This window comes from Hyla sarda, chromosome 5 (assembly GCF_029499605.1).
Source record: "Hyla sarda isolate aHylSar1 chromosome 5, aHylSar1.hap1, whole genome shotgun sequence".
In the NCBI taxonomy this organism is placed as follows: Eukaryota; Metazoa; Chordata; class Amphibia; order Anura; family Hylidae; genus Hyla; species Hyla sarda.
The window spans coordinates 135,437,408-135,459,110 of record NC_079193.1 but is presented as its reverse complement, the minus strand read 5'-3'; the positions used below and the strand labels follow the sequence as shown (position 1 = coordinate 135,459,110).

The 21,703-nt window shown below is 43.6% G+C and overlaps 1 protein-coding gene across 12 annotated transcripts in view; it reads left to right on the top strand.

The window, feature by feature from the left end:
- The window catches only part of GRB10 (growth factor receptor bound protein 10), a 395,303-nt gene that overhangs the window by 71,108 nt on the left and 302,492 nt on the right, over positions 1 to 21,703 (top strand). For 11 of the 12 annotated variants that reach the window (XR_008844002.1, XM_056520328.1, XM_056520326.1 and 8 more), the window contains exon 2: positions 14,957 to 15,042. Coding sequence is in view for 10 of the 12 variants with exons in the window: in XM_056520325.1 (XP_056376300.1) it covers positions 14,957 to 15,042 (86 nt within the window). In the remaining 2 variants the exon portion in view is untranslated. Of the gene's footprint in view, positions 1 to 14,956; positions 15,043 to 21,703 lie in introns of those variants that run through there. The other variant, XM_056520333.1, reaches the window with a different exon arrangement.

Sequence of the window (21,703 nt, the reverse complement as noted above, 5' to 3'; positions counted from 1 at the left end):
TGCATCTGAGAAACTGTGCACTACTCCATTTGACATAAGTTCTGTTATTAATGTGCTCACTTCTGCCACGGTTTTGACTCCGGTTTAAAATCTGTACTGCAACTGCATATGTTTTTTTTTAACATGGACGTCAATGGGGAACGCACATGTATATAGTTCCATACGGGAAAAAACGTATACGTTTTTACTTTGCACATGCGCATTTGAATCCTAAAGTCCCCACCCAAGACCCCTCCCATTTTCAAAAACGTATGTTTTTTTTTTCTATAAAAACTGACGGAACTGTATGCACTTTTAAAAACTGTATACTGTTTAAAAACGCATACGGTTTACTTTTTCCCATACTGTTCCATCCGTTTTTTTTTCCCATACGGTTTTTGATAGAGAACATATGCGGGAACCGTAGTTTAATAACGTAGTGTGAACCCAGCCTAATACACTTCCAGTGCTAGACTGGGAGCAAATATAGGCTTGGAGATATTATACTATGCAGTCCAATTTTTTTTTTCAATTTTATTTTATTTATTTATTTTTTACAAAGAGAGTCGCAGCAGTCAGACACCCATTAACCCCTTCGCGGCGCCGTACATGTAAGTCACTCGTCGTGAAGTGTCACTTGGCGCGCAGGACGTACATGTACGTCGCGGGGGTTCCGGGAGCGCCGCGTCACCGGTAGCGGTGATCGGGCCGGCATGACTGCTGTAATATAACAGCAGGCATCCCGGCACATCGCCGAGGGGGGGTCCTGAGACCATGAATGCGATGGGCGCAAATCGCAGGTCAATTCAGACCTGCGATCTGCGCGATTCCGGGTCATTCAGGTCACTGGTGACCCGGAAAATAAGAGGGATCCTCGATCCCCCTGAAGGAATAGGTATTCGGTGGCAGGGGTGCCACCCCTCCTATCCCTGCCATTGGTCGGCCGAGCGACCGACCGATAGCAGACCGGGGGGGGGGTGTTAAAGTTCGGTTCCCCCGCTTTGCCCACCTATCTGTGTCCGGGCAAAATGGGGGAACTGTCCAGGGAAGGTCGGCGCCGAAGGTCCCTTACCTGGATCCCGGATCCCCGAGCTCTATCCTCCCCCACGTGCGGCGGCAGCAGCAATACTTCCGGGTCCTGCTAGGGGAGTTGTTGCCTAGCAACATCCGCAGGGCCACAGTTTACAGTGGTCTCTAAACCGTGGCCCTCCAGATGTTGCAAAACTACAACTCCCAGCATGCCCAGACAGCTGTTTGCTGTGTGGGCATGCTGGGACTTGTAGTTTTGCAATATTTAGAGGGGTTCAGGTTGTAGATCACGAAGTGGTCTCAAACTGTAGCCCTCCAGATGTTGCAAAACTACAACTCTCAGCATGCCCAGACAGCAGTTTGCTGTCTGGGCATGCTGCGAGTTGTAGTTTTGCAACATCTGGAGGGCCACAGTTTTGAGACCACTGGGCAGTGATTTACAACCTGAACCCCTCTAAATCTTGCAAAACTACAACTCGCAGCATTCAGGAACAGCATAAGGCTGTCTTGGCATGCTGGGAGTTGTACTTGCGTGCCTCTAGCCGTTGCATAACTACATCTCCCAGCATGCCCTTCCGCAATCAGTACATGCTGGGAGTTGTAGTTTTGCAACAGCTGGAGGCACACTGGTTGGAAAATACTGAGTTAGGTCATAGAACCTAACTCAAGGTTTTCCAACCAGTGTGCCTCCAGCTGTTGCAAAACTACAACTCCCAGTATGCATGGTCTGTCAGTGCATGCTGGGAGTTGTAGTTTTGACCCACCTCCCATGTGAATGTACAGGCTACATTCACACTGGCGGCAGATTACAGTGAGTTCCCCGCTACAAATTTGAGCTGCGGCAAATTTTCCGCCGCAGCTCAAACTCCTAGCGGGAGACTCGGTGTAATCTGCCTCCAGTGTGACTGTAACCTAAAAACACTACACTACACTAACAAAAAATAAAGAGTAAAACACTACATATACACACATACACTGCCCCCCCCCCCCCTACCACCCCCCTTCCCAAATGAAAAACGTATTGTACGGCAGTGTTTCTAAGATGGAGCCTCCAGCTGTTGCAAAACAAAAACTCCCAGCATTTCTGGACAGCAATTGACTGTCCAAGCATGCTGGGAGTTTTACAACAGCTGGAGGCACCCTGTTTGGGAATCACTGGCATAGAATACCCCTATGTCCACCCCTATGCAAGTCCGTAATTCAGGCCTCAAATGCACATGGCGCTCTCACTTTGGAGCCCTGTCGTATTTCAAGGCAACAGAATAGGGTCACATATGGGGTATCGCCGTACTCTGGAGAAATTGCCTAACAAATTTTGGGGGGCTTTTTCTCCTTTTACCCCTTATGAAAAGGAACAGTTGGGGGTCTACACCAGCATGTTAGTGTAAAAAAAAAAAGCATTTTTACACTAACATGCTGATGTTGCCCTATACTTTTCATTTTCCACAAGAGGTAAAAGGGAGAAACGCCCCCCCAAAATTTGTAACACAATTTCTCCCGAGTACGGAGATACCCCATATGTGGGCGCATAGTGCTCTGGGGGCGCACACCAAGGCCCAGAAGGGAGAGTGCGCCATGCACATTTGAGGTGATTTGCACAGGGGTGGCTGATTGTTACAGCGGTTCTGGCAAACGCAAAAAAAAAAAAACACACCCACATGTGACCCCATTTTGGAAACTACACCCCTCACGGAATGTAATAAGGGGTGCAGTGAGAATTTACACCCCACAGGTGTCTGACGGATCTTTGGAACAGTGGTCCGTGAAAATGAAAAATTTTGTACAGCCCACTGTTCCAAAGATCTGATAGACACCAGTGGGGGTAAATGCTCACTGTACCCCTCATTACATTCTGTGTGGGGTCTAGTTTCCAAAATGGTATGCCATGTGGTTTTTCTTTTGCTCTCCAAAAGCCAAATATAACTGCTTCTCTTCTGAGCATTGTAGTTCGCCCGCAGTGCACTTCAGGTCCACTTATGGGGTACCTCCATACTCAGAAGAGATGGGGTTACAAATTTTGGGGGGTCTTTTCTGCTATTAACCCTTTAAAAAATGTGAAATTTGGGGGAAAACCAACATTTTAGTGAAATTTTTTTTTTCTACATATGCAAAAGTCGTGAAACACCTGTTGGGTATTAAGGCTCACTTTATCCCTTGTTACGTTCCTCAAGGGGTCTAGTTTCCAAAATGGTATGCCATATTTTTTTAAATTTTTTTTTAATGCTGTTCTGGCACCATCGGTGCTTCCTAAATGCGACATGCCCCGCACCCCCCCCCCCCAAAAAAAAAACAATTTCAGAAAAACGTACTCTCTAAAATCCCCTTGTCCCTCCTTCGCTTCTGAGCCCTCTACTGTGCCCGCCGAACACTTTACATAGACGTATGTGTAACCCAATTTCTCTCGAGTAAGCACATACCTCATATAAGATTACATTTTCTCATTTTACCCTTTGTAAAAATTCAAAAATTAGGTCTACAAGAACATTAGTGTAAAAAATTAAGATTTTGAATTTTCTCCTTCACTTCGCTGCTATTCCTGTGAAACACCTAAAGGGTTAAAACACTTACTGAATGTAATTTTGAATACTTTGGGGGGTGCTGTTTTTATAATGGGGTCATTTATGGGGTATTTCTAATATGAAGACCCTTCAAATCCACTTCAAACGTGAACTGGTCCCTGAAAAATTGTGAGTTTGAAAATGTCGTGAAAAATTGGAAAATTGCTGCTGAACTTTGAAGCCCTCTGGTGTCTTCCTAAAGTAAAAACTCATCAATTTTATGATGCAATCATAAAGTAGACATATTGTATATGTGAATCCAAAAAAAAAAAAAATTCTTTGGAATATCCATTTTCCTTACAAGCAGAGAGCTTCAAAGTTAGAAATATGCAATATTTTTAATTTTTTTTTCATCAAATTTGGGGATTTTTCGCCAAGAAAGGATGCAAGTTACCACAAAAATTTACCACTATGTTAAAGTAGAATATGTCACGAAAAAACAATCTCAGAATCAGAATAAGTAAAAGCATTCCAGAGTTATGTTTAAAGTGACAGTGGTCAGATTTGCAAAAAAGGGCTTCGTCCTAGAGGTGAAAATGGGCTCCGTCCTTAAGGGGTTAAAGTAAAATGGGCTGCATACTCTACTCTAATATCGCCTAGGTTTAAGTGGCGCTACAACTCCCATCATGCATGCAAAGATTTAGGCATTATGGGAGTTGTAGTATTGTAACAGTTGGACAGCTACAGATTGGGGTACAGTGTCACCCATAATCACTGCAGAAATTACAAGAGACTCCAGCTCTGATGGCACCTTCAGGAGAATACACAATTGTATAATGACTCACAGGAGAAGTCTTCTCTGTCTTTACTTTACGCCTGATGCCTAAACATCATTGGTTACTTTGTTAGCAGATCCTCATCCTCTGTAGAACAATCATTATAACCTTGCAAGACAACATGACCCCTAATATAACACTGCCAGAAACTGTTTCCTCTGTCAGAATCCCACCCCTGCAGGATTAATCTCCCCCTCACCCCAAGACTGCTGCAGCATTCATCTCCCACCCTCCTCTCAAGACCCCCTGCAGCATTCATTTCCCCCCTCCCTTTCACTTTGACTTTTCTGGCACCGATGGCCCGGCCCCACATATTTACTTACCTGTCCCAACACTGCCTCTCTGTGCCAGTTCCTGTGCTGTTCCACTGCTCTGGCCTCTTCTTGTCAGGCCTGGCCAGAGCAGATGATGCAGGCAACACACATGCTTTCTTTATACAAAAAAAAAAAAAAAGATTCAATGTTACTGCAGGGCACATGGGATGTCCCCACTGTCTACTAAACACATTTATCCATTAGGTAAGGGTTCCCGACTTGACTGTAGCGCTCTTTCTGCTTGTGTTCCAGCAGGGGAGCGGAATACATATTCCAAATGCTCTCATTCTTTGGGTGTAGACTGGCATTTAGATGGGTCTCCTTCCTTAGTTTCACATTCATCTGGCACTCTGTAGGGAGACACGACGCCCTAGGTGGAGAGGTTGGATAGGGGGTGTCTGCTACTGGGCTACCACTATAACCGGATCTGTCTTTTCATTACAGAGGGAGTCCTTGAGGAACGACGAGCCTCAGATGGGGGATTTGATCTGATGTTTCTTCCAATGGTGGGGAGGGGGGAGAGGCTGAGTTGTTTTTTTTTTTTTTTTTTTTGGGGGGGGGGGAGTCAGGTTGGGGGCTTCGACACCTGAAACGCCTGTCGGTAGATATAGCCCTCTTCCAGGAAACCCACTTGGAAGAGCAAGACTATGATAGGATGGCTAAATGGTGGGTTGGTCAAGTAGTTGGTTCTCCCTCGGTGAATAAGAGGGCTGGGGTACTCATTCTTATTAGTAAATCTTTTCAGGGGGAGGTGCTGGCCTCCTCGCATGACTCGAACGGTCGCATCTGTTCGGTGCATGTGAGAACAGCAGCAGAGGAACTTGAGGTGATTAATGTTTATGGCCCGAACTTACTAGATGACTTTTTTTTGACTTGACGCACTGGATACTGGGGAGTGGGATTCAGACTAAAGTGGTAGTGGGGGACTTCAATTTGGTCATGGACCCGAAGGAAGACAGGAGGAGTGGCAGACTCCTTAACCCTGCGCATAGGCCTTAGGATGATTATCTGGCGGATTGGGCCCTACAGGTGGGAATGACTGATGTTTGGCACACGCTCCACCCGGAAGCTAGGGATTTTAGCGATTACTCTCATGCCCACGAGTCCTGGTCGAGAATAGATTACGTGTTCTCGCCCACTTCTCTATTGTCTCGGGTGCACGGAGTATCTATTGAAGACATGGTGATATCGGACCATTCCCCTTTTTCTCTACACTTGACTGATTTATTACCAAGGGGTACGGACTACATTTGGAGATTTCCATCGGGATAGCAAGAGACGACGGTTTTAGATCTCTACTAATGAGGCCCACAAATCTATCCCACAACTTTTCTGGGAAGCTGCTAAGGCGGTTTTACGAGGTCGCATACTGGCGTATACTAAGTCTTTGAAAAAAAAGGTCACTGCACAACTGCTGCGACATGGTTCGGCTCTTAAACAGGCGTACACTTCTGTTTCAGACTCGCCCACATCTCAGAATAAGGAAGCATGGTCCCTGGCCAAGTCTGCATATTTGGTATGGTTGGAAAAGGAGGCATTCTCACGTACCCAATATGATGCCTCCTTGTTCAGATTTGGGAATAAACCCGGGTGCCTCTTGGCTCGTTTTGTCAAGGGTGCTCTCCCTCGTTCTCATATATCAATGATGAAGGATGTTAATGGCTGCTGCCACAGGGACCCGAAACACATTTCTGATATTCTTCGCTCCTACTTCCAAGACCTTTACTCGCAGACACCTGACACTCAAATTCCCTCTGTAGATTGGATTGGGGCTGCTCATCTTCCGACACTGTCTGATGATGAGCTTGCGCTTTTAAACGCTCCGATCACAGATAGTAACTGGAAGGAGGGGATTAAAAAGCTAATGGGGAGTAAAGCCCCCGGACCGGATGGTTTTACCAGGGACTTTTACAAAATCCTTTCTGACGAGTTGTCCTCTGCATTGCTTCCATTGTATAATGCCTACCTGCAGGGGACCCCTATTCCTGAATCCATGAATACGGCTCACATCAGGGTGCTTCCCAAACCTGGGAAAGATCACCTTACGCCTGATGGATACCGTCCGATCTTGTTGATAAATGTCGACATTAAGATAATGTCAAATTCTTGCCGACCAATTGGCTTCTGTACTGCCCCGTTTAATTTCTCCCAGGCAGGTCACTAATCTACAAAAAGTTATTACTATCTTAGATGAAATCCATATGCGTCTGTCTCACCACACTTCCCCGGCCTTAATATCAATAGATGCTGAAAAGGCCTTTGACTATGTCAAGTGGGATTGGCTATGGCGGGTATTGAGGCATGTGGGTTTTCAGGGCCCCTTTTATACTTACCTGAATGCTCTGTACTCCACACCCCTAGCTACAATAGCTACGACAGGGTTTTTATCCTCCCCGTTCGCCCCGCAAAAAGGTAGGAGACAGGGGTGTCCTCTCTCCCCGTTGCTTTTCAATTTGGCAATTGAACCTCTCTAGGGTTTTGGCAAATGATGTAGACATTCAGGGGATAAGGGGTGGGTGATATCCGGGTGGGGCATGCTCTCTTTGCCGATGACTTATTATTTTTAGAGCAGCCTGTTAGAGATGTCCCTTTGGTATTTCAGCAGCTCGCTGATTTTGGACTCTCCTCAGGGTATAGAGTGAATGTTAGTAAGAGTGCGCTGCTGGACTTATCCCCTGGTGCCCCACGTCTTGCTGCATCTGACTTCCCACTCGAGCTTAAGTTGACCTCCTCAATGGTGAAATACTTAGGGATTTGGGATGGCAGGGCTCCCACTTCCCTGTACAGTCTCAATTTTACCCCCCTTATTACGAAGATAGTGAACGAATTGCGCAGATGAGTGAATCTCCCGCTTCCTGTTAGCCTGCTGCCATCTGGTTAAGATGCTCAGGTTTTCCAAATTATTGTACCCTCTTCAAACGATCCCAGTACTACTAATTAACATCAGGATGTTAACCTTCTCAATTCTTCATTCACCAAACTTATTTGGGCCAATAAACGCCCCAGGATAGCGCTGAGAAAGTGATGTTGCCTAAAGATAAGGGGGGAGTTAACTTCCCTGATGTCCGACACTATAATTTAGTTTGTCTCTATCGTCATGGTGGTGTTTGGCTGAGAGGTAGTGACTCATTTTCTAATACTGCTCTGGAGATGGCTTTGTTAGAACCTTGGGATTTGTCGGCTTTGCTACATACCAGGTTCGGAGCCTTCCCCAGAGAGGGTCGTTCCAGCGTAATTCTGAGAGACACCGTAGTGGCTTGGAAAGCCTGTAGAGCAGCTATGTCTCGGCCATTCACTATTAGCAAACATATGGAACTGTGGGGACACCCAGAGCTCCCTCAGGGTCGGGATAATAAGATGTACCGGGTGTGGCGAGAGAATATCAATAGCTGGTCAGTTGTTACATAGTGTGGAAGCTCGTTACCTCACATTTTCCGAACTGCGAAGTGAGTTTGGCATATCGAACGGTCACTACCTCCCATACTGTCAAGTAAATAACTTCCTTAAATCTAGGCTCACTGATTTGACCAGGGACCATGCCTCAACATCTTTTTGACCCTTTGATCTCAAGTTCCGCTTATCATTCCTTGTCTTTATTATATAAGCGTGTGAAGAGAGAGGGTAGTGATACCTTGCATGTACGTTTGTTCAGTTACTGGGAGGACAAGTTGAATATGTCCGAGTTGACTCTACCCATATTGGAAGGGTGCAAAAAGTTTGTAAAGCAGTGATAAGCAAAACTTGGAGAGAAACCAAATTCTGTATCATACATCACGCCACATATGGCTTCTTGTTCCCCTGCACTCCCCAACACCCTGATAGAATATAACATTGCCCGCAGTGTGGGGCCTTCCGGACTTGCCTCCTGCATGGGTTACTTACCTGTCCTAAGAGCGAGGAATTCTGGCTGGCTTTACTTTCCTACATTAACAGTCATTTGCAAATTCAATTACCCTTTTGATGTACCTATGCTCTTATTACACATTCCACCGGAGAATACGAATATGACATTGCTGATACACACATTCGTATTGGTAGCTAAGAGGCGCATTGGTTGGAAGCTTTGGTTCCATCCATACCGGAGGTCTTGATGCAGGTGAAACATTATCTGTTGGGTAGGTCGGTAGAAGTCCACCAAAGGGTTTAAGAAGTAGAGAACTTTTGAGACTTTCCTCTCTAAATATCGTCATAACCCGTACAATGTCATCTCTAAAGACACGACGCGGTATTTGACTAGAGGTTTCAGGTGAATTAGGTAGGTTACGATTAGACGACAGTGGGAATTAGCCACACCTATCCCTTGGTTTCTTGGGGGTCGAATAGGCATGCTGCGCTTCTTCATAACTGTGAGTATTCTTTTTGTCCGCCTCACGTGATTTGTTGCTTCATGGGAAAGGGCTACGTATGCTTGAGGGTGGTGGGGGTGGGGGGTAGATTTGATACTGTGCGAGGTTTATTGGATGTTTACGCCTTTGTGTCATACTGTTCCGTCCATTTATGGACTTTGGCTTGTACAATTTTTGGAAAAGTTAATAAAAATATATTTAAAAAAATAAGTGCCAAATATCTGCATCTGGAAAATACTACCTCACATGGGACAGATTAATGCACAAAATCCCCAAAAATTAGCCAACCGAAGTCACTGATGCCATTCGGCTCATGTAAATGGGGTGTGGCTGCCGTATCCCCCAAAAACGTAATGTGAATGCACCCTACGATGTCCATAGCAAAATAATTTTATGAATTAGCGTTTCAGTCCAGAGTCAGTAGTGGAAGACATAAAAAGTGGTGGAGTCATGTGTGTTGAACTTGGTCATGTAAATACTAAAATTCCAGGAGCAGTTTGTAATTCTCTGCCTTCCACAGTTCAGAACACCATTTAGCTACTTGCTGTGCTGAATCTAAAAATAACTTTACTATATTAAGACTGCTGAGTCGGGAAGAGAGTGAACTCCAGCACTTTTTTGTGGTGGTTGACCCAGGACAGCAGTTTAGTGAGGGAAAATGAGCTGGTGCTTATTTTCACTTTTCAAAGCATATGCTTGCCAATATAACATTTGTAAAGGATGTATGTACTTGGTTTTTACATTAATACATCCTTATGATTTGCTGCCCAATTTAGGCTGGGTTCACACTACATTTTCTCCCAAACGGGAGCTCATACGGCATGGGGGAGCTAAAACCTCGCGCTCCCGTATGCCTTTGTATGCGCTCCCGTATGTCATTCATTTCAATGAGCCGGCCGAAGTGAAACGTTCGGTCGGCTCATTTTTGCGCCGTATGCGCTTTTACAACCGGACCTCAAACCATGGTTGACAGTTTTAGGTCCGGTTGTAAAAGCGCATACGGCGCAAAAATGAGCCGACAGAACGTTTCACTCCGGCCGGCTCATTGAAATGAATGACACACGGGAGCGCATACGAAGGCATACGGGAGCGCGAGGTTTTAGCTCCCCCTTGCCGTATGCGCTCCCGTATGGGAGAAAACGTAGTGTGAACCCAGCCTTAAAGTGGTAATCAACTGAAAACTTATATTGCACTACAGTCCCCAGCCTGCCCCCAAAAAACTTTGATCAACTTTTCCTCTGCACAGGTTTTGATAGTTTCCCTTAGAAACCAGATTTGGTTATTTTTCAAGGCATTTTTAACCCTTTAAGGACTCAGCCAATTTTGGCATTAAAGAAAAGCGGTCAGTCTGTTCACCCACACTAAACCCAATACACTGGGTTATAGTGTGGGTGAACAGGATTCTAACGAGGGGTCACTTTTTTTTTTTTTTTTTTTGTCCACTGGCTGCAGAGATATTTGCTAGAGATCGACCAATATCGATTTATTTAGTTATGTTTTTGTTTTTTAGGGCTACCGATGATGATCTGCGACCTTTCAGGCCAATAGCCGATAATTTATACCTATATTCCGGTATAAGTTATTGGCTATTTCCCCCCCCCCCCGCTCCCCAGATCAATGATTTAAAGCGGTCAGGGAATTATCGGCATATGTGCAAGGTAATTGCCAATACCGATAATGCCCAAAATCGTGAATATCGGACAAACCGATAATCGGTTGATCCCTAATATTTGCTTGTAAAGTTCCGGTATTTTATCGATGACTAGCGCTGTGAAGGCGTTGCCCCTGCCGCCCCTGCCTCCCGAGTGAAGGTCCTAAGCCCGTCCCCACTATTAGCATATTATTTATCTTCAACTCCACGTCCTAGTGATGTGGAGTCACAGGTCACGTGAGTGCAGAGCTCTGTCTTCAGAGCGCATGCGCCAGAAGAATTCAACCAGCGGAGCGCTCTCCTTAAGCAGAGCTCACGTCAACAGGATGTGAGCTGTTTGAAATCTTTCGGCGCACGCGCTCTGCAGACAGAGCGCTGCGCTCACGTGACTATGACTCCACATCACTAGGACGTGGAGTTGAAGATGGTAAATATGCTAATAGTGGGGGCGGGCATAGGACCTTCACTCGGGAGGCAGAAGCTGCCAGACGGCGGGGGCAACGCCTTAGAAGCGCTAGTCATGGATGAAATACCCGAACTTTACAAGCAAATATCTATGCAGCCAGGAGACCAAAATAAGTGACCACTCGTTAGATTCCTGTTCACCCACACTATAACCCAGTGTATTGAGTTTAGTGTGGGTGAGCAGGCTGACAGTTTCTCTTTAACCCCTTAGCGACGCAGGACGGAAATGTACGTCCTGGTGCGGTGGTACTCAACGCACCAGGACGTACATTTACGTCCCATACATGATGCTTGGGTCATGCGTGGCATGTCTCGGCTGCTGACAGGGACCCGCCGGTACTGGTCGACGTCAGAGATCGCGCGGATGTCTGCCATTAACCCATCAGATGCCATGATCAATACAGAGAGATCTGATCTTCCAGAACGGAAGACGCTGCCTTCCACGGGTCTCTTGCTCCTGTCTGAGATCAAGCAGACCAGAGCAGAAGCTCACTGATCAGTGCTATGCCCTATGCATAGCACTGAAAAGTATTAGCAATTGAAGAATTGCTATTAAAGTGTAAAAAAGTGAAAAATTCCCTCCTCCAATAAAAGTCATTTCCCCCCCCCCCATTTTACCCCCAAAAATGTTTAAAAAAAACAAAGATTTGGTATCTTCGTGTGCGTAAATATCCGAACTATTAAAATGTAATGTTATCTCGTATGGTGAATGTCAAAAGTCCAAAATTGCTGCTTTTTCTAAACTTTTAATCAATTTTATTTGAAATAAAATGTTATATGTATGCAAATGTGGTATCAAGAAATTTACAGATCATGGCTCAAAAATTAACCCTCATACCGCTGCTTATATGGAAAAATGAAAGTTATCGGTCAGCAAAATAGAGGGATTTTAAATGCACTAATTTGCTTAAAAGTTTTTCTATTATACAGCTTAACTCCTTAAGGACACATGACGTACCGGCACGTCATGTGTCCGCTCCCGATCTATAACGTCATAGCGGGTCGGGCCCGTGGCTAATAGCGCGCGGCATCGCGGTGCCGCGCGATTTTAACCTTTTAGTCGTAGCCTTCAAAGTTGAATGCCTGGTTGAAAGTGAAAGCTTGCCGGTTGGCTCAGGGAGCTGTTCGGGATAGCCGCGGCGAAATCGCAGCATCCCGAACAGCTTACAGGACAGCTGGAGGATCCCTATCGCCGAATGACTGTTCAGTGCCTGAGATCCAGGCATGAGCAGTCAATGGGCAGAATCATCGATCACTGGTTTCCTATGAGAAACCAGTGATCATGATCAATGTATTGTAGTCCCTATGGGGTCCCTATGGGAGCTATAACACTGCAAAAAAAGTGGAATAAAAAAGTGAATAAAGATCATTTAACCTCTTCCCTATTAAAAGTTTGAATCCCCCCCCCCCCCCCCCTTTCCCATTAAAAAAAAGTGTAAAAATAAACATATATGGTATGTCCGAATTATAAAAATATATCGTTAATTAAACCGCACGGTCAATGGTGTACGCGCAAAAAAATTCCAGGTCCAAAATGTTGACATTTTTTCATGATATAAAAAGTGACCAAAAATGCACTTTTATGATGCAAACATAAAGTAGACATTGTATATGTGAATCAATATATAACTTATTTGGAATGTCCATTTTCCTTTTATAAGCAGAGAGCTTCAAAGTAAAAAAAAAAAAAAAAAAAAAAAATGGAACATTTAAATAAAATAATTTCATCACATTTTGGAATTTTTCACCAAGAAATTATGCAATTATCGACAGAATTTTACCACTAGCATAAAGTAGAATATGTCACGAAAAAACAATCTCTGAATCAGAATGAAAAGTAAAAGCATCCCAGAGTTATTAATGCTTAACCCCTTAAGGACACATGACGTACTGGAACGTCATGTGTCCGCTCCCAATCTATAACACGGGCCACGGCGGCTCGGGCCCGGCCTCTAACAATGCCCCGTGGCCAACAGAGCGGGGCATTGATCGCTGTACCGTTCAAAGTTGAACGCCGCGTCTAAAGTGAAACTGAAACCATGCCGGTTAGCTCAGTGGGCTGTTCGGGATATCCGTGGCGAAATCGCGGCATCCCGAACAGCTTACAGGACAGCAGGAGGGCCCCTACCTCTTCTGACCGTTAAACTTTTTTTTTTTTTTTCTCCGTAGGTCGGTAGTTTTTCAGTACCATTTTTGGACTTTACTTTGGCACAATTTTGAAGTTTGGTATTTAATTTGACGTGTACGCCATCTACTGTGTGGTTTAGCTACCCTTATATTTTAATAGTTCGGTCATTTACACACTCGGCGGTACTACGTATGATTTTTATTTTTATACTAGCTGTGGGCCTCCAGATGTTGCAAAACTACAACTCCCAGCATGCCCAGAAAGCCAAAGGCTGTCTGGGCATGCTGGGAGTTGCAGTTTTGAAACTCTGAGGCAGCAGTGAGATGAAACCCCCCCGTGGTCGCACGGTAAGATGGCAGGCTATCAGTGATAGCCACCATCTTTCCGGGCGCTGCGGGATGCCGCGAGTAGCGGCAGTAATGTTCATGACGTACCTGTATGTCATGGGTCGGGAACACCTTGCCACCCATGACGTACAGGTATGTCATAGGTTGGGAAGGGGTTGAGGATCGGGGATGCAGGGCATACGCCCTGCATCCTCAAGAGGTTAAATGGGCACTGTTGGATACAAAAACGTTTGATATGTTGTAAAGCATGCAAAACCAATAGGTTTTGCAATTGCTTTCATTAGAAAATGCCCCCCTCCCCCGCCTGCTTGGACACATACTAGTCCTGCTGTGTCCATGCGTCATCACCTACGTCATGGACACACTTCCTTAACAGGTGTTAGCACAGGGCTCGTAGCTGGAGGAAAAATCAGCTTGTCCTGCTACTGTCAGTGAGGACAAGCTGGGAATTGTAGGTTTGCAAACGCTAGGGGACATGTGCTCAGACAGCATACTGAGGGAGGGGGCGGCGAACTGTACAATGAGGCCTCCCTCTGAGAGGAATTCGGACTATTTTTTTTTTATTTAGCTCACTAAAGATGCCAGACACACAAATTTGATGTACATGGTCAGGATTAGGAACTGAGTGATCTATTAAATAACATTTTTTTTTTTTTTGGTTTGGATCTGACGGGTACGCTTTAAGTCAGAAGTAACCAAGCCATGTTTGGAGGGTGAAAGCGCATTATTTCAAAGATAAATAACCTAGTATGTTCCCTCTCGTGTTCTAGTAACAGCTGGTGTTTATGTGAAAGCAAGGGTTCTATATTAAATACTTTCTGGTCCTGTTCATTGCTTAAAGGGGTTCTCCAATACCCTGCCTTCCGGAGCTCCGCTTGTATCGTCCGGAAGTTTTACTCTGAACGCTGTGTGCGGGCTGGAATACATAGCTTTATGATCAAACTGATTTGTATGCTCCTTGCATTGTACTTATTGTAATGTGCAATAATGTTACATTTTTATTGACTCACCCAATTTAAAGATGGCTAGTTTCACTTTCAACACACATATATGTCTTAACAGGGAAGAAATACATTTTATTGAATTTTAAGAAAAAAAAAAAATCTATCTTATTCATTGTGATCCACAACTGGTTTTGGCATTGTAAGAGCACATTAATGAGAGGCGTACCAATCGCATGCCCAGTATAGATTTGTATCCATTAAAAGTAAAGGTGTTTATTAAATGACAGACTGAAAATTCTTCAGCTTAATTTGTTACTGTAATGGGAGTTGCTTTGACTTCGTATACCTTTTTTTAAAATTTACATTGAAACTAACTTTTTGAATCCTTTTTATAATGTACATTTTTTTTTCTCTCATAGGTGTCTGCACAGGTATTAAGACTGATATTAATACACAGATGGCTTTATCTGGATGTCCAGATGCTTTTTTACATCCCTACTACCAGGTAAGGTTGAGAATCATGGGACATAAACATATTGGTAATCACTTGTTAATGTACTACAGTACACACCTGGATAAATCTTCACAGAGCTTGGAGCCATTTCCAGAAGTTAGGAGCCTGCAAAGCACCAGTGTGGGCTTACATGTAAGGCTAGGGTCACACTGTCGTTCTACTCTGACCCGTTTAGGGTTCGTCTGGGTTTAAAAAAATAATTTATTTTTTTTTTTTTTTTTTTTTTTTTTTTTAACCAAGCTGACCTGAATGGGTTCAAAAGTGAGTACTTTGAGTCCTTTTGTGTGTGGCTGCAATTATTAGTCAGTGGGAAAAAAATTGCATAATTTGTGGGACGTATTTTGCTGCTGAAATGGCGACCATACGCCCTGTATTTTATTACAATCTCCTATCAAAAATTGCACCAAACAAAAAATAAATGAAGTAACAAATTTTAGTAGACAAGTAATAATAATAATAAAAAAAAAAAAACATAAATAGTGAGATCAGCAATAGCCAGAAAGATATATATGAGGATCCAATATAAAAGGCTCCTAGAACATTGCCATTATTAGTGAAGCATATAAGGCAGTAGAATCACTGTCACAATGTGCATACATGAAAGAGGCAAAAAATTAAACATAATTAAAACTAGGAGAAAGGAGACATCGTGGATATATGATCACGAAGGTGTACTATGAGAGCCTGGAAGCCTGGAGGCAGTAATGTAAACCTTTCCCACTAAGGGGAAAGAAATATGTTAAAACCAGGCTCCCACAAGACATCCACGATCACCGCGTCATACTCACAGGGAGGATCACCCACAACCCCTACGCCGTTTCGCTACCCGCTTCGTCAGGGAGTATCTGGGTCTTGGCTGGGAAAGTAATTTATACTAGAGAGGACCAATTAAAATTTACAATAAGATTACCTGGTTAAGAGCAGCTGTGTTCCTAGACGCCGCACATCGCGGCCGCCAGCGCCATCTTTGACTTGGGCGCACGCGCACAAAGACAGAGTGACGTCTGTGCACCGACGCCACTACGTCCATAGCAGGCGCATGCGCACAAGAGTCCGTGAAGCCGATGGCAAGGTGGATATGTGGCGCAAGCGCAGACTGTACTAGGTCCACTGTGACGCGGGCCCAGGTCTGAGCAGGCGCACGTATTCAAGATCGGAACAATCAACAAAGGCACCATTATTGTAGTATATAGATACAATCTGTACCATGTAGAAGCTTATATGTAGCTTAAACTTAATGCTACACTAAAAGCATAGAAAAGAGTGAAGTGCATGTGCAGAAAAAACAAAAATGAGAAGAACATAGTGACCACACGTGAGGCATGCAAAGAAATTTTATGTAAAAATTTTTTTTTATAAAAATTATAACGCACATAACAAAAATTTTTTTTTGATTACAGTGAATCCACAATAAATAGTGTTAGAGAGCCACTGGTGTAATGTGTATATATGTGTAAGCAAAGTAAAGGTATATTAATCAACACCAGACATAACAGCCAGGTGACAAAAAATTAGTGCATAAGAATCATGTCCTAGAACATAATTATTCAGGTAGAAGCAAAAATAAAGTGCATTAAGATGAAGGTGCTAACTGAGTGACTGTTAATAAAGTGCACTATGATAAAGTGCATGGTGAATAATACCATGTGGTAAAGATGAATATATGCAAAATGTAGTAAAAATAGTATAAAAAAGGTGTAAAAAGATATATAAGATATATAAAAGATTATTAATATATAAAATGTATACAAATATATATAAAAGCTGTTTCTATAAGGAAATAACAGGTGCCATCAGGTCCAAATCCAGCTGTAACTTCTTCCAGGTACAGAAAAACACACTAGACCAAGAAACACATACAACAACAACAACAACAACACACACCACACAACAAAAAGACACACAGAAAAATAAAAAAGACACCACAAAAAACAAGACAACAATGAAAGAAAAACCACAATACCAACTAACGACAACAACAATAATGGATAGTGAGTAATTGAAATAGATCGGTACAAACTAATTGAATAAAGTGACTGTTAAAATAAAGCTAAAACCCAAAAACCTAAAATATATATAGAGAACAGACTACAATGTAAACCTAATCATTATCATCACAAAAAAGATGCATAACGGTTATTCTCATTAAGCCCATATGGGGTGATCGTTTTTAAATCAAAAATCCACCTCTCTTCCTTCTGCGCTAATATTCTTTTCCAGTTTGCCCCCCGGGGGCCCACAATGACCCTATCAATCCCCCTTACCTTCAAAAGGCTGCTATCACAGGAGTGGTACTCCTTGAAGTGTCTTGGTATCGTCTTGAGTTGGTTGATGTCATCTTCATTCTTTGCAGCCTCAATACCTAGGACATGTTCCCGGATGCGTCTTCTGAGTTCCCTAGAAGTGAGGCCAATATACATCAGATTGCAAGGGCATCGGGCACAGTAGACAACCCCTGGGGTGCAACAATTAATAGTTTGTGTTATTTTGTAACTTTTGGCTCCACTCGAATCTGTAAAATCTTGAGCTCTTTCCATATTAGGACAGGCTACACAGCCTCCACATGATTTACTACCCCACTTTGGTCCTTTGGTCCCAAACACGTTTTGTACCTTTCTTTCCTTGTGATGGCTATGGACCAGAATGTCTCTCAGGTTTTTAGAGCGATGATAGGTGATCGCTGGTTTTTTAGGTAAGTATTTTGATAATACTGGATCGATCTGTAAAATGGACCAATGTTTTTGTAAGGCCCTCTGTATTTGACGCCACCTGGTGTTATACGTGCTAATGAACCTTACCTGATCATCAGCACTCTTCTTGGTTGAGTGAGCCAATAAGTTGGTTCTCGGTGTTTCCTTTGCTCTCTGATATCCCCTCTGAATGTCCTTTCTGCTGTATCCTCTTTCCTTGAAGCGATTTTTCAAATCAGCTGCTTGTTCCTCAAAGCAAACGGGTGATGAGCAAACGTAGAAATTGACCTACGGGAATTGTAGTAAATGAAGAAAAAAGGTGTCCTGCACTCACCGCTTCTGTCCAGGTAATCCTGCTCCCATCTCGGGTCACGACTCGAACACGGAGGGCATGGGTTGTGGAGCGCTCAGAGGCGACTGCCGGCGGTTTCACGCATAGGAATGCGCTTCATCCGGCCTCGTTAACGTCATCGCGCTGTGCGAATTATAAAGGTGCAGCTGGTGAGTCACATGATTCCAGGTGAACTCTCACCCCGTGTTACATTCAAAAGTGAACGGACCGAAACGCCACATAAGGAAGCAAAAGGCAAGTTAGGTAAGTACATCAATACTAATAGACCTAGATCTGCCCTGAATAAACAGAAATATATAAAAAAGGGGAAAAATCTAATTTATCATTTAACCCTAACGGCCCCTGTGCGTCAAGGCGCAGTATCCATCGCGCCTCAGCACGCAGGAGCAGACGACGTCTATCTCCTCCAGAAGGGTGACAAGGGATTGTTTCAAGACCTCCAAATTTTAACGTGGTGCAATTTCCACCATGTATGGATTGCATATGCTGAACAAATCTTGGGGATCCACCTCCTTTACGAACCGAGTACATATGCTCACGTACTCGGGCCCGGAGTTGTCTCTCGGTTTTTCCAATATAAAAAAATTGGCAACTACAACATAAAAAATATACAACGAAGGTGCTCCGGCAGGTAATGAGGTGTTTTATTTCAAAAACATAACTCCCTAATTTAATAGAAATCGCATTAATGTTGTGAGGGCATTGAGTACAGAAACCGCACTTCTTGTTCCCTTTCGGGGCTATACCAGACAACCAAGTCTCCTTGGGATGTGCTTCTCTATTCAACTTCTGACCCTTCAATAGATCAGCGATCGTCTTGTTTTTTCTGAAGGTCACTATAGGTCTATTCTGTGCTGTATTCACAATGTCTGGATCTGCCATTAGTAGATACCAGTTCTAAGTGATGGCAGATTTAATAACGTGATTCAGAGGGCTGTTTTTAAAAGCAAACGTGAATTTTGAATTTTGTTCAATGGTGGACTGAAAATCTTTTTTCTTATTTTTTGAATCTATAAGTAAATCTTCTCTGTTTTTAATTGCAGCTTTCCTGTAAGCTCGTGCTAATACTTCATTAGGATACTGACGCTGTCTAAAGCGTGTAAGTAAGTGTCCTGCTTGTTCCTCATAATCAGACTGCTTACTATTATTTCTTTTTAGACGTAAAAGCTGGCTATACGGAATAGAATTTTTAGTTTCAATGGGGTGGGAGCTCTTATAGTGTAAAGGAGCATTTCTTGCCACTTCTTTCCTATAGCCTTGTGCCAGAAGCTGGTTATTCTCCACATATAGTTTAAGATCCAAAAATTCGAGACTATCTCCCCCAAACACACTCGTAAATACCATGTTCATAGCATTGACATTAAGATAGGCTACAAAATCCTCAAACACACTTGGAGGCCCATCCCACACCACCAGGATATCATCCATATACCTCCAAAATGCCCGAATATGCCTAGAAAAAAGATTGGAGGTACTGAAAACATACTCCTGTTCAAACGCGGCTAAAAACAAATTCGCGTATGAACAGGAGGTGGGACTCCCCATTGCGGTTCCGACTTTCTGTCGGAACCATTGATTGTCGAATTGAAAAGTATTATTGTTAAGAATAAACATAAGGGCATCACAGATAAATTGTACAAAACCATGTGACTTGTCAGTCCTACTCAGAATGTTTTGAATGGCTTGCACACCCGTAATATGGGGAATGCGGGTGTACAACGCCTCTACGTCTATAGATGCCAAAGAGAAAGAGGGTTCCCAATTAAAGTCGTGAATAAACCTTAATACGTCTCCTGTATCTTTAAGATATGTTGGAATGGAGGTAAGGAGGGGTCTAAGGGACCAATCTACGTATTTAGATAAGTACTCGGTCACCGAACCCACCCCCGCAACAATAGGTCGTCCAGGGTGCGGGACTTATGTACTTTAGGTAACAAATACCAATTGGGGTCACTGGGGGTCACAGGTATAAGACGTTCCGCTAATTTTAGATCCAACACTCCAACCTCTACATAGTGGTGAAGGAACGATCTCAACTTCTCTTTAATACGGCTCGTAGGATTCTCTGACAATTTTTCATAGGTATCTATCGCAGACAATTGACGCTGAGCCTCTTGGTTATAGTCTACTCTAGACCAAACAACAATACTGCCTCCCTTATCTGCTCTTGAGGTGACAAGATCCTCTCTCTTAACTAACCAACTCAGACCTTCAAATTCATCTACGGGACCTACGGGAATATTTGCCACAAGAGGTTTGGGATGAGAGGAGCTTGCGTGTAGAACTGAATTAGTAGATGTCTTTTTACGGTAGATATTAGATGTAATATATCCATCCTTATCAACACTTAGTAGCAAATCTAAAAAATCCATATTGGACCGTCCCCATTTGTATGTCAATCTGATGTTATATGGATTATTGTTCAGTTGAGTCATAAAGGCTTTCAGCTCATTCACCGAGCCATGCCATACAAACAAAATGTCGTCGATAAATCTTCCCCCACAGTGACACCCTCTCAGTGAGTTCAATCGGGTCCAACATAAAGATCCTCCTCGCCCACAGCCCCAGGAACAGGTTAGCATATGAGGGCGCACAAGACGCCCCCATTGCTGTCCCTTGGAGCTGTAGGTAGAGGAGGTCCTTAAATAAAAAGAAATTATGCGTTAGGGCAAATTCAAGAAGTTGGACAATGAACTCACCCAATTCCGCATCCAAGTCAGTCATCTCAAGGAATGTTCTGGTTGCTTCCAATCCATCACAGTGTTTAATTGATGTATATAGGCTCTCAACATCACAGGTCACAAGGATTGCCTCTTTGTCCAATTGTATACCGTCAAGTCTCCTCAATACATCTGTGGTATCCTTTTAAATATGAAGGCAAAGATTCAACAATATGTCTCAGGAAATGATCAACATACCTGCAGATCGGTTCTGTGAGGGAGTTATTCCCTGATACAATGGGGGCGGCCGGGGGGATTTTCCATGTCTTTATGCATCTTTGGGAGAAGGTATAGGGTGGCAATGGTAGGATGCTCCGGTAGGAGGCTTAAATACTCATTTTTTTTTTTTATTAAGGCCAGCTTCTGCGGCAGTGTCCAGTATCCCGGCTAGTTCCAGTTTATATTTTATAAGTGGATTAAACGTCAGTCGTTTGTAACACTCCCCATCCCTAAGTTGTCTCTGTGCCTCTTTCTCATACATGGATCTGGGCCACAAGACGACATTGCCACCTTTATCAGATGGCTTGATCACAATGTCATCCATACGGCCCAGATCCATAAGGGCCCTGCGCCGAGTATATGACAAATTGTCATATGACTTGGTATTTGGAATCCTTTCGAATTCCCTAGTTTATTACGCTGTTCGTTCCTAGTTGGCCAGTACCCCCAGGCTATATTTTATATCCTCACGAAGTAGAATTCCCGCCACTCAATAAATTTTTTTTCTTGTTTATTTGCAATATCGCATATAGTATAACACAGCACGTGTTACGGCACAAAAGCCTTTCTCAACTGCATAAAGCAAACACATCACATGACTAGTGTATAACACATGGAGGCTATTTACAACTCATTAGTCACCATGACTACAACACATAAAAGGGAGCAGT